This window comes from Polyodon spathula, chromosome 27, assembly GCF_017654505.1.
Source record: "Polyodon spathula isolate WHYD16114869_AA chromosome 27, ASM1765450v1, whole genome shotgun sequence".
Lineage (NCBI taxonomy): Eukaryota > Metazoa > Chordata > Actinopteri > Acipenseriformes > Polyodontidae > Polyodon > Polyodon spathula.
The window spans coordinates 7,515,905-7,528,501 of record NC_054560.1 but is presented as its reverse complement, the minus strand read 5'-3'; the positions used below and the strand labels follow the sequence as shown (position 1 = coordinate 7,528,501).

Sequence of the window (12,597 nt, the reverse complement as noted above, 5' to 3'; positions counted from 1 at the left end):
CCACCAGACCACAACGACAGAACAGAAAAGAACAAGGTTTTCAAGAGAGGAAAAGGACAGATCAGACTTACTGTTTCACCCTCCCTGTCTGAATCGGGGGGCGCCTGCGAATTGTAGTGAAGTGGAGAGTAAACCCAAGTCCTGTCGTCTGAAGGCTGAAACGCCAGGAGCAGACAGTAGAGGGCGCAAGAGAGACAGCAAGAGGCAGAGGGGCAGAGAGAGAAAATAAAAATACTGAACTGCAAGAAGCACATGAAGGATGAAAGCAGGGGGCAGTTTTTATCACTTCTGAGACAGATGAGAAACATATTTAACATATTGGGTGCTCACTGGTGGTATTTCCTGCATTAATCCCATCATGATAAGCAGCCAAAGCTCCCCACAATGTGCAAATCAGCACCTAGTAAAACAGCCATTTTCGGTAGCTTAACAGTTAGGCTAGGGTTAGAGACCATGTGTTAAATATGCAGTTCAAATGCATGGAGAGGGTACACACTGCATCTGCAGCAATGTTATATGGTGAGCTGAAATTCAGTTACACTGTAGTTGTAAAACAGCCATGGAATGGCTCCCCTGCACCAAACCTAGGTAAGAACTCCCTCTTCAGAGATGTGTTGCTAAATATATCAGGCGCCACTAATACCAGTATGAGCATGAACCAAATTGCTCAATCTGAAGTGATGAGACTCATTCAACCAGTAAGTAATACAGCTCATCTGAATGAACAGCTTTAATTGCTGGCACTAATTCAGCAACCCATAGAAAAAAGGCTGTTATAAAAAGCACAGAAACAGGGCTAAAGAAGACACCCCCCCCCCCCCCTCCCCCTCCCCTCAGTGTGACTGTCTCCAGAGGCCTCCCTTTGACAGCATGGCATCTGTAAGCATTGCATGCTCCCGTCAGCCAGCCCTGAAGGGAATGCTGCATGCCTGTGCTTCTGCAAACAAGGACAGCAGGTGGCCATTACCAGTGGCAGAATAAAGCCGTGGGCAAAGTCGTTTTTTTTTTTTTTTCCCCCCCACGTTCTATTCACTTCCATAGTCTGCTTTTTTCATTTTGGATTTAAGGTGACCAGAACAAAGACCTGACCATGCACGAAACTCCACCGAGCTTAATTCACATGCAAGGGAATGCTATATTTAGGACTCAATGAGACCATTTATAATCCTGCATCATTTTACCTACTGGCCTGGGAAACTAAAAAGCCACGCAGGCTTGTCATGTCAAATCCGTAGCATCCTGGCTACCCTATTGACAGTGACATGGCAGGTGTTTAATTGAAATGCTTCTGTTCTAGTTGTCAACCCCGTAACCATAGGCAACCCAGGGTAGATCAGACAGTGTCTTTATAGAAGAGCTAGCGCCACCTAGGGCACATCTGTGTATGGCCAGCAATGCAAAAGTAAATGTGATCATCAATATCCGTTAACTAGAAGGACTTCAAAAAAGATTATTTGGCTGCTCTAGCCTGGGTTTCACACCGTGTGTCTGTGGCAGGCTACTAGAAACAGCAGAGCAGACGTTGAACTCTGAAAATTGAAATTCCGATTTGATTTTAAAAAGCAATTGGAATTGGGAAAACCATGGACTGACCCAACCCTGGTCCTGTGGCTACTCGGACCCTGAATTCAACTTGACTTACACAGACGTCCGACTCTGTGTGTGATCTGGATCTGCGCTGTGGGACGGGGGAAGAGATCCTGTACCTTCCATCAGAGAACTAGCAGACATGCCAGTGCAAGGGTGAGGAGGGGGATGAGGATGAGGATGACGAGGAGTGACAGAACAAATAAATAACGAGATGATCAGAGCAGAGAAACGAGAACCAAAAAGACAACAGAAAGTGATCTAAAAGGCAAACGACAAAATGAAGGAAAGAATGCATGAACGAATAAATTATAACAGTTTACACCTTTCCTCTACATCTGGAGAAATATGATCAAATTTTACACACACATTTCTCACATCAACAACAAAAAAAACAGCACTCAAATTATGAAGCAGACACTATCTTTTGCTCATGCATTTTAAGAACACAGTCTAGCCCCTACTAGATCTGCTACCAGTCTCATCTACTGGGCAATCTGGAATTTGGACACTGTGCTGTACCTACCTGCCCTAATTTTCACAGCACCGCAGTTTTCAGAGTTTAATACGGCTTGGCTGTTATCCCAGCTGGAGTACCCCCTCCCTCCCACAAAAGCAAGGGATGCCATTACCAATTGAGCAGGGTCCTTTGGCATGAGAATCCCGCCTAACCAGCTATCTAATCTCTACACTGACAGACAGACAGGTTAGTGCTGTGAGAGAGGGTGCACAGGGAGAGTGAGCTGTGAGTAGCAGTGAAAGGATGGAAGGGGGTTGTAAAGTTTCATTGCTCTGCAGTGCAGAGTGACTTCACCTAACACCAGCCTGTACATGAACTCTAACTCCAAGCAGTGAAGCTTCTATTGCAGCCTATGTGCTGGATAAAAAACCACCAGCCCTGCAACAGCATCATTAGCATTTACATTCCTGTGGAATACACGGTATCCTTGAGGCTTCTTTTTCTTACTAACTGCTGTAAAAGCTGGAACCAGATTTCCAATTGAATAAAGACACAACAGACTGTGCATGCATGTATGAAACTAAATAATTCCTCTCCGATCTGAAATAGCCATCATTTTCCAGACTCATTCCTTGGGTGCTTTGCAACTTGGACTTACTGTACAGGGGTCACCGCGTAAGAATTAGATCGACCCAAACTGCTTGCAAAAGGGTTTTTAATTGGTGCTTGCTTGAACAGACAGGAGAGGTAATTGCCAAAAAATGGTAACACCAAAAAAAAAAAAAATAACCACACCACACCCAACCTTACACACACACACACACACACACACACACACAGCAGAACTGCTATTTGCAATTGTTAGGAGAAAAAACAGTTTGCTCTCAAAATCGGCACGCAGTGAAAACCAATCTGAAGGAATGCATGCACACTGCATCCCTTGATTAGCTCCAAGTTCTGCTCAGTACACTTAGGTTGAAGCCAGCAGATCTGCCGCACTGCTTCCCAAGAATCATGCATGCGACTCCTAGAGGCAAAACTAAAAAAGGGTGTGCACAGGTGCACGACATCTAAAGATTCTTTAAACACAAGCAGTTTGACAGTTGTATGGACATAAATAATAAATGGTGCCTACTTTTACTGGAGCAATCCAATAAATAAATCTTAGCAAAATCTCGGAGCCAATGAAGGGGTTACAGCTTCAGTGAGTAAACCTTCTAGGGTTTAATCTATTCCCAAACCAAAAAAAGAAAATTCCACCCTTCTCGTTTCATCTCTGCAGCACACACACACCCCCCACTTACACATATCTTAGTATCTAGAGCTTCACCAAGACGTCCAGACTGCAAGCCTGTGGAAACCAAACCCATTACACTGTGTCAGAGCCCGGTCCACAAGACAGTGCCACACGTGTGCCAGTGAGGGATCGGAAGGGATACCACTTGCTTTCTTGGTTCGGTTAGTTTCTTTAGTACTTGCACAGGGTTTTTGTGAGCTTCCTCAAAAAACACATGCACCCTAACCACGTTTGATTATTTAAAAACGAATACTGGCTTGCAGCTATGTTTGCCTTTTCTTTGCGTGTCTGTATCAGGTTGGGATCAATTCCAATTCCATTTCTGATTTTAAAATCAATTCCCAACTTGAATTCCTTCTAAATAATTCCTTTGAAGGAATTGATTAAAAAGAGATTGGAAATTGATTTTTAAAAATTGAATAAAGGGAAATTGGAGCCCAGCCCTGATGTGTATTGCATGTGTTAAGTAACCATCATACAGCAAAAAAAAGGGTCTGCAAATTCTAAGCTTTCACTTTTAATGCTTTTTTTACTCAATGTATTTTGTTTGAGTGGCACTACCAAAGACAGACCTACTGTACAAAATCTCAGACACTGACCGCAGCTAATACACAGCAGAGCTATCCAGCAGCAGAAGAAAAACAAACTCTTAATAGGTAATGTGTACTACACTTATCAACTGCAATTACTAGAATATTTATTATCTGCATTTACTAGAAAGTGTACACAACGGTTTTGACCTGATGCTGAGGATTTCTAGGAAAGTTGTGCATTAAGGTGTTTTTATGGGTGTAAAAAATGCATTATTCCATAGTAAAACAAAATGAAATAAATACATGCGATATCTACACAGAAAATGAATTAAGAAGGAAACTGGCAGATAGTTAAAACAGTATCGCTGTTGCGGATCTTAAGGTCTGATCCTGTGTCCCTGCCGTTCCTGCTGGACTTACAAAGTAGATGTCCGCGATGGGCACTTCCTCCTCCTCGGCAGAGGCGTGGCTGGTGGATTCAGAGAGCTGACTGGCGCAGTCCGGCTCCACGATCACCTTCGGACTGGGCGGTACCGACCCTGGCGCCGAGGCGGGCTCGCTGGGAGGGAGAGACACACCTGCATAATTGTAATTATACCAGACATGTGGCTGATCAATTAAAGTTCACTCGCTCGTTACACTGAGCGAACATTACTCCTGGATTTTCAACCACTTTTAGTGACCCCATTCGTTTGATTAGGTTTCTGTTTGTTTATTTGTACCAGTGATTATTGACTCTATTTAGAATAAATAGCATAAACATGATAAATGTGTGGGTGTTACAAATCACAATTATAATTGCAATTTACTGCAACTGTAATGGAACAAAATCTAACTGTGCTTTCAGAACGCTGCTGTAATTGGAATTAGAATTTCAATTGGCTCCAGGTCTTGACTTCGCACAGTACTGGAATATATAATATGTGCCTGTCTGTGTGGCTGGTTTGCATTACCAGATCAAGCACAAGAAGTGCGATTTCAGTTGCTAATTTCAGCCAGCCAGATGGCTAATCTCCCCCTTTCCTGTCACCCTGAGCCATGTGCGTCTGTGTGGTTCTCACTCTTCTCATCTCCCTGACCCAATTCCGTCCGGCACATTTCACTGGCGGCTTTCATTCACTTCCAAAAACCCCACCCCAGCACACAGACACACTTCACTCCATCGTGCTAAAATTACCAAACACTAAAGAAACCCAGTTGGTTTCTTTAATTGTTCTTACATTGGCGTCATATTTCTAGCTGCTACAGCTGAAGAAGTGCAAGTGTTTGTGTTCTCAGTGCATGTGCATTCAAACACAGGGAGGGAAAGAAGACTCCTATTGCATAGCAGTTTCACCCACTCCAGGTTTTACTACGAGCTTGATTAGCCACAGTGTGTAGGTAACAAGCTCAGGTGCGTCTTATTAAAAACTCCTAGTATGTGCAATAGGAGTCTTCCGATTCAGGGACGGAAAGATCACAGAAGGTGGAAGGGTGCACCTGGTCTCTGGAGAAGCGTCGGGGACGATGGCAGCTTCGCTGTCGGGTCTCTTCACCTCCACCTCCACCGTGATCTGCTGCTGCTGCTGCTCATCCTCGTGCGCGCGCACCTCCTCGTGTGACCTACAGACACGCAGACCCAGGCGAGGATAAGCCGGAGCCACAAGGCACTCAAGACAGCACTGCCCTGTAACTCCTACTCCACCCCTCCCTCATCCCGCTCCCAAATTTCAAGAAATAATTCAGCCTTACCGCCCGTCTTGCCCAGATGAAGTGTGCCTCCTGAAAAAGAAAGAAAAAAATCTTATATATATTTTTTGTAATGGCATGGCAGCGGACCTCATACACCTAGTGGACCACGATGACTGCTGTCTAGAGAGACAAGCATCATTTTGAAAACCTGAACATCGCATTTCTCTACTTTGGTCATTTTAATAACAACCCTAACTGATGCATTAACAAAAGAATGTGCAGAGAATATATGTTAGAGAGTGAGACAGTTACAATAAATAAATCACTATGCACCCTTTAAACAAGTTTTTGATGTTAACATTTAAACTTTGCATGCAGAAGAAACTTCGTGTCAGTGACCTGCTCACAGCCCTGCTTAAGCTGATTAAGTCAAGCAGACCCAGATACTAGTTTTACAAATGGAATCTCATTTCTATAAACTTATGCAGCACTTACATATTACAGTACAATCTCCAAATGTGCAATTACTGGCACTTGCTGCATTATCCAAAGTGCACAGCAATTTACAGTAGATTGGTTGTTGTGGACAGAGTGCTATGTAATGCACGCGTGAGTCGCTCTGTGCCCTGGAAAGGAAGGGGGATTACCGGTATCGCGGGTGCTCTGAAGTGTCGGAGGGAGAGCGCTCTGGGATGGACAGAGACGTGGAGGACAGGGTCGTCGCGATGGACGCTGTCGTTGCTTCTTCAAAGGACGGCGGCGTGCAAGGCAGGAGGTCTGAGCGACCTGTGGAGGGGGGGAGGCACAGAGGAAGAGGTTTAACCGAACAAGCAGCGCTCTCTTGGAAGCATTGATTACACTAGAAATCCCCCTCAATCAGAGAGCAGCAGGTACCTTCGTCCTCCAGTGTGGGGAAGCTGCGCACTCCTCGCAGGTCGTAGATGTTCTCATCTCTCTCGGAGAGGAGCTGGCTGGCAGAGAACGCTGCCCCCGGGCTGCTGTACCTGGGCACAGTCAGCGCTATCCGCCCTTTCTTGGAAGGAGAAGACTTCAACGCTACAGGGAACCGGGACAGAGAGCTCAGTGAGGCCAGGAGAGTCAGAGGAGCCGTGCAGAGAAGTTCTAAATCATGTACAGTCAGCCTGGGTGTACTTACAGGAGTTCTTCCTGAAGACTGTGGTGGTCATGAACTTAAAAAACCTGTCTGCGTAGAAACTCGGCCTGTGCACTGACACTGTGTCCTGGAAAGCAAGCACAAAGAGAGAGAGAAAGAGAGAGAGAGAGAGAGAGACAAGTCAGGGTGATTCATAACCTCACACACAACCGAATGTAATCTCACAGTAATAAAATAACACTTTATTTACGCATAAACCTGTCGAGCTTGCACCCGAGGCCAACAGTATTTATTTTAATGTGTTTTGGCTTTTTTTTTTCTCCTGTTACAGCCAGCAGTGAGACGGACAGCTTTATGAATATATTAATGAAGAGATCACGACCATGGAAAGAATGAGATCACAGGACTGTGTGCACCAGCCAGCAGGAGCGAAGGGAGCGACACCCTGGCCAGCACATGCTATTTTTTATTTATTTATTTTTTTTAAGATATAGTTCCTTTAATTAGTGCAAACTGTTTTAATCCTGTAATGCGATTTTCTTTTCAACTGTGCTTTTGGAGTCTTTAAATAGAGTTTACAGCGACTCAGTTCTTCAAAATTCAAATAAACAAAACAACTGACCCCATCGTGGACCAGAGCCTTCCAGGTGTGCTCCAGTTTCTTGATTAACCTAAGAAGTGAGACAAGACAACCAATTACACAGAAACGTTAGAAAAACAGGACTGGAAGTGAATGGAGGTGGAGTTCCATGACAGTATTAAAGGCAACGCCTGACCTGTATGACTGCAGGATATCGATGATTCCTACGTAGAGTAACACCTGTTCTCCTTTTCCGTTCACTGCAGGGATTCCACCCATCCTGAATGGAGCACAGAACACAGCATGCATGCTTAGGCAAAAGGCAGCCCCCGCTTTACCTTCATCTAACAGTCAATTAGTAGACGGCCCCATTAACACCACCACCATGCAGGGCATGAGGAGAGCTCGGACCCAGAGGAAAGACTGCATTCCGAGTGCTCTTCCTTAGGGTCCAATTCCAACCCTGCTCAGCTCAGACAAGACCAGACTACAACTTGCTTCAGCATTGGCCAAATCCAGCATCCAAACTTTTAAACATGCACTACTATTGACATACATTTCGATACCTGGCTGCGTTTGCACAGACTGCAGTTGCAGTCTGCTACGCGAATGCAGAACCTTTCTTGCACCAATGGTGCTTCATCTCAAAAACGGATGTGACCGGAACCCGGGACCGGGGCTCGTTGTGACTCACGTGTCGTCCGTGTCGATGGACTCGCCCCTGGCCGCGCCTCCCTGGATAGACTCCATGGCGGTGGAGTAGAGTGCTTTCTGCGCCACGGGCCTCTTCTCGTCACTGGTGCCCTGGGAGCCCTCGCTCTGACTCTCCCTCTCTGCCTGGTCCAGGTTGTGCACCCCCAGCAGCAGACTGTAGTCCATGATCTTAAAGCTCTCCAGCACCTGCAGGGGGACGAGCAGGGCCAGACAGCAGGGTGACGGGGAGCAAAACCACACTGCTGCGCTCAGAGACTCTTAAACAGCACGAAACGGGGGCGTGAAAATCGCTGGAGTCGATTGGTACTGGTACAGCGCTCACACGCCACGTAGTCAAAAAATCTGTTTGTAAAATCTCAACTCCCATTACGAGATGGATTGAGATGAAAAAAAAATATATCAGTGAATTGCATCGTCAGCAGGGTGTTCAAACACAGACGGTACACTGAAGGCAGCACTAGCAAAGAAAACGTCTGTTGACTTAAGTTTCATATCAATTTTACCTTTAAACCCGCCTGACCAGCCATCCACCCATTCATCCCACTTTCTTGCTCTGCCCTCCGTCAAATATTCCCCCGCCCCCCCATTTAAAGAAAGACTTCTACTCAAAATGTTTGCCACTGCCATTTTTCAGTATTTATATTAACAAATATAACGTAACGGCTTCTCATAACAGGGGTGGAAATAAGACTCCTGTTGTACAGCAGTTTGACCCGTTCCAGGTTTTACTACGAGCTTGATTAGCCACAGAGTATAGGTAACCAGCTCAGGTGTGTCTTATTAAACTCCTAGTAAAACCAGGAATGGACCAAACCACTATGCAATGGGGGTCTTATTTCCATCCCTGTAGAAGACGGCTTACCAGGCAGTCCCTCTGTAGCGTCTTGACCAGCGCGCTGTACGTGTCCATGTCCAGCATGAGCCCGTCTTGCAGTTCCTGCATGAAGTCCAGGTCTTTGAAGGTGGGGCTGGACTTCTCCCGCTCCTTCTTGGAGGCGCGTCGCTTGTAGGTGGAGCCCTTGAGGTCGTATTTGAGGTGCATTCGGACGACTCGCGGCAGGACATTGTTCATCACCACCATGCGGATGTTCTTTCCCCCGGACTGGATGCAGTAGAGCCCGTAGAACTTGGGCAGCAAGGTGCGAGGGTTCTGGTTCAGGTTCTGTTTGTGTGACACACAGGGAAGCACAGAATCGCCGGTTAGCGGAAAAGAGCCAATCCAGTAAATCTGTTCCTCTGTCACGAATGAAAAAAAGACTTTTTTCTACAGCACCTTTTTACAGAAAAGAGCTCAAAGTTCTGTACTATACAAAACCAAGTCAAAATAAAATACATTTCTATAGAGAAACAGAAAGATGAAACGGGTAATAAGCTTGTAGTAGTAGAATTTCACAAAGCTGCTGTAAATACAGGGCATAAAGCTCATACACTACCAGCCCTGAAACCAGAACTTCCCTTGCTCGGGAAATGAGCTTGAACGATCAGGCCCTGCTAACTGTGCTCTGAGCTCCCAGCACTGATCACAGCATCAGTAAGTCTACAGGGTTAACAGTAGGACATGTTCATGCAGCTATAAGGGAGGAACAATTTATTGAACATCAAACCCAATCATTTAAATACTACACTTCAATTATAGTAGTTGTAATACCCAGTACTGGTAGCAAGACTAGCAAGGGTGATCCCTGGAAATCTACACACAGTTAAAATCTCCTGCCTCTCGACAAGAAGTAAAGCAGCAGCTTTTTATTTTTAAACTAAGAGGAACGAAGCAGAAACACATCTTGGTACGTGCATGTTTCCAACACCGTGCACAGTGATGTTATTAAAAGCGACCCTTCTCCCCTCCCTTTGCGCAATCTTGTTATGTGATCGCATGTCTCTTCCGCTCAGTGGGATAAGAACTGTACTGCACTGCGAGATATATTATTAACCAGGGAGGAGTGACACCATTACAAAGTGGGGCTTGTTTTCATGAAGAGTTACTTAAGGTTGGCGCCTGTGAAGATTTCAGAACAAAGGAAAGCGAGGAGTTAAAACGTCAACTCCTGCTGTTCATTAAATCTCTGCTTGTCCTTAAAGCAGCCAAGCCAATAAAGCCCTAAACACAAAACAAACTACTCTGGGATTAACGAACAAGGCAGAATGCATTTAGTTGAAGTGCAGCGTACATCCCAGTGAAATGAAAGGGTCTGAAAACAGAGCTGGTCCCAAATGAGGCAGAGAAAGGTCTTGTATAATAAAGTAATTCATTTTATTAATTATGAAAATAGTGGGTGGTTTTCAACTGATCAATTGATCAATCTCTAGTGATTGATGAGAATCCTGCTGGATCCTGATTCCTCTTGGATGGAGAGCCGTTTGCTGGTTTTTGAGTTCTCTCTAATCTCCTTCACTATGTAATGGCATTTGCAATCCCTCTCAGTGGTTCAGGGTTCTGGGCTCTGGTTCCAGATAACTGCTAAGTTATATGTAACTGAAAGCATCATGTTTATTTATTGTTATTAATACTGTATTAATATTACAGGGCATGTTGTCTTCTTGTTTTTAGCATGCAACCTATGATGAGCTTCACACTTCCACACAATTAGGTTTTCAAGATGCACTGGTGCAAGAACTCGTGTCACCTGCCAGCACCGTTTACTCTTTGGTCCAGGTACAGTGATACAGAGAGGAGAAGTGATGCTTTCTGCTTCAGAGAGAGAGAGAGAGAGAGAAACACACTGCACTCAACGTCATCCCTGAGCCTACTGTGAAGGAACAAACCCAGGGTTAATCTGGAACAAACAGAAGCGACAGCAAAATCCTCACACATTTCTTTGTGTGTTTCCCTGCTCTGCGTGCCATTGATGTATTTTTGATACAGTCTTTCATATGAACGAATGCTTTTTTTTTCTTCCACCGAATACAATTCAAGCAGCGTTTGTCTGTATGTTGTAATATTCGTCCCCTGCACTAATGTACCCCGGCCCTATCCCCAGGTGCTCCAGTCAGCAGAACGGCAGGGCCACTCACCATGTAGTATCCGGGGAGCAGCTTCTGCAGAAACTCAGCCTCCTTGTGCATCACGGTCTTGATGATGAACTCGTCGTCCCTCGTGACGTAGAACAGGGAGCCGCTGGCGCCCGGGTTCGACAGCTCAATCAGGGGCTCGTTGCACAGAGAATACTGGGGTGGGGGGACAACCGGCAACAGCAGTCTTTAGTAGATCACACACTCAGACAAGGGATGAGAATAATGTTGCACAACAGTTTGATCCGGTCCCGGTTTTCCTACGAGTTTAAAAGAACACACCTGAGCGTGTTACTGGTTACCTGGCTAATCAAGCTCGCAGTGCAACCTGGAATGGGTGAAACTGCTATGCGATAGGAGTCATATTTCCATACATTTATCTGCTAGTTAAGCAACAAGATATATTTCCTTCGTTCCTATCTCTGATCTGCTTTAGATACTGTCCACTGTTTACACACACACACACACACACACGTTGGTACATATCTACATCTGTATCATCGTGAACATTATGCAGTGGTAGAAAAAAGGCTCCTACTGCATAGCAGTTTCACCCATTCCAGGTTTTAATACCAGCTTGATTAGCCATAGGTAACAAGCTCAGGTGTGTCTTATTGAACTCGTAGTAAACCCTGGAATGGATCAAACTGCTAGGCAATGGGAGTCTTTTTTTCAAACCCTGTTAAGTAACAAATAGAATCAATTATCAACTGCCAAATGAGCCCAATGAGAATTTCTTTGTTTGTTTTGTTTTTCTATCCAGTGTACTCCCACGGCTGCATTCACTGCACGCTTCACGGCCGGGTGACGAGTCCAGTTACCAGATAGTCATCGGGCCGGATCCCGAACAGCTCTCTGAAGTAGCGGAAGGCGACGGGAGCGTAGGTCTTGAAGCGGAAGTCTGGGAAGTGATGCGCTGGCGTCAGATTGCTGCCTTCACTGGGGAGCAGAGGAGAGGGGAGGAAACATTACAGGCAGACCAGGGGCTGCGTACGTTGCGCTGGTCTCTGTGCAGTATGCATCTAGTCATTTTGTTATTCTTTAGTTTCGTAACATCACTGAACGCACATGTCATCTGAACGCATGGATAATTCATTAAGTATGCAAAAACTAGATCAGAAGAAGTCAGAATTGCGCACCAGTACAGCATCCAGTCCTGGGTTTCAGAACTCACCCCACTCCTCTTTTTTCGGTACAGCATGTTATTGAAATTACCAGGTGGCAGGACTTTGAACAATCAGGCTCCTGCTAAATTTGCTCTGAAATGATCACACTTATCACAGCATGAAGTCTCACTTGAGTTCAGAATTGTTCATGCAGTTTTAGTGGAGGAACAATTAAATGAAACAGTTAATTGAAAGTGGTTCTGAAACCCAGGACTGGGTGCATGGCTAGTGAAGGTGTATAATAATAATAATAATAATAATAATAATAATACAGTTACCTGGGAAAGAAAATGCTTTCGACAACATAGAAGTCCTGCATGAGCACATCTCTCTCTGGTTTGGAGCTGAGGTTCCCCACAGTGTAGCCAATCCCCAACTGAATGGCCCCTTTGAGAGCAGAAGAGGTGGTCTACAGAGAAAGAGAGAGAGGGGAGAGGGAAGCAACAGCTAACCTTCCAGCAGGAGA

The 12,597-nt window shown here is 45.2% G+C and overlaps 1 protein-coding gene across 9 annotated transcripts in view; it reads right to left on the bottom strand.

Annotated features, from left to right (window-relative positions):
• LOC121301418 (phosphatidylinositol 4-phosphate 5-kinase type-1 gamma-like) overlaps positions 1-12,597 on the bottom strand; it is a 28,302-nt gene that overhangs the window by 2,508 nt on the left and 13,197 nt on the right. The window contains exons 4-18 of one of the 9 annotated variants that reach the window (XM_041230798.1): positions 12,410-12,540; positions 11,787-11,904; positions 10,969-11,121; positions 8,819-9,118; positions 7,937-8,142; positions 7,439-7,522; positions 7,285-7,333; positions 6,705-6,789; positions 6,443-6,604; positions 6,196-6,334; positions 5,609-5,638; positions 5,357-5,479; positions 4,298-4,436; positions 1,643-1,720; positions 72-155 (exon numbers count right to left, since the gene is read on the bottom strand). In XM_041230798.1, coding sequence (XP_041086732.1) covers positions 72-155; positions 1,643-1,720; positions 4,298-4,436; positions 5,357-5,479; positions 5,609-5,638; positions 6,196-6,334; positions 6,443-6,604; positions 6,705-6,789; positions 7,285-7,333; positions 7,439-7,522; positions 7,937-8,142; positions 8,819-9,118; positions 10,969-11,121; positions 11,787-11,904; positions 12,410-12,540 — 1,881 coding nt within the window. The other 8 variants (XM_041230800.1, XM_041230801.1, XM_041230799.1 and 5 more) reach the window with 8 other exon arrangements.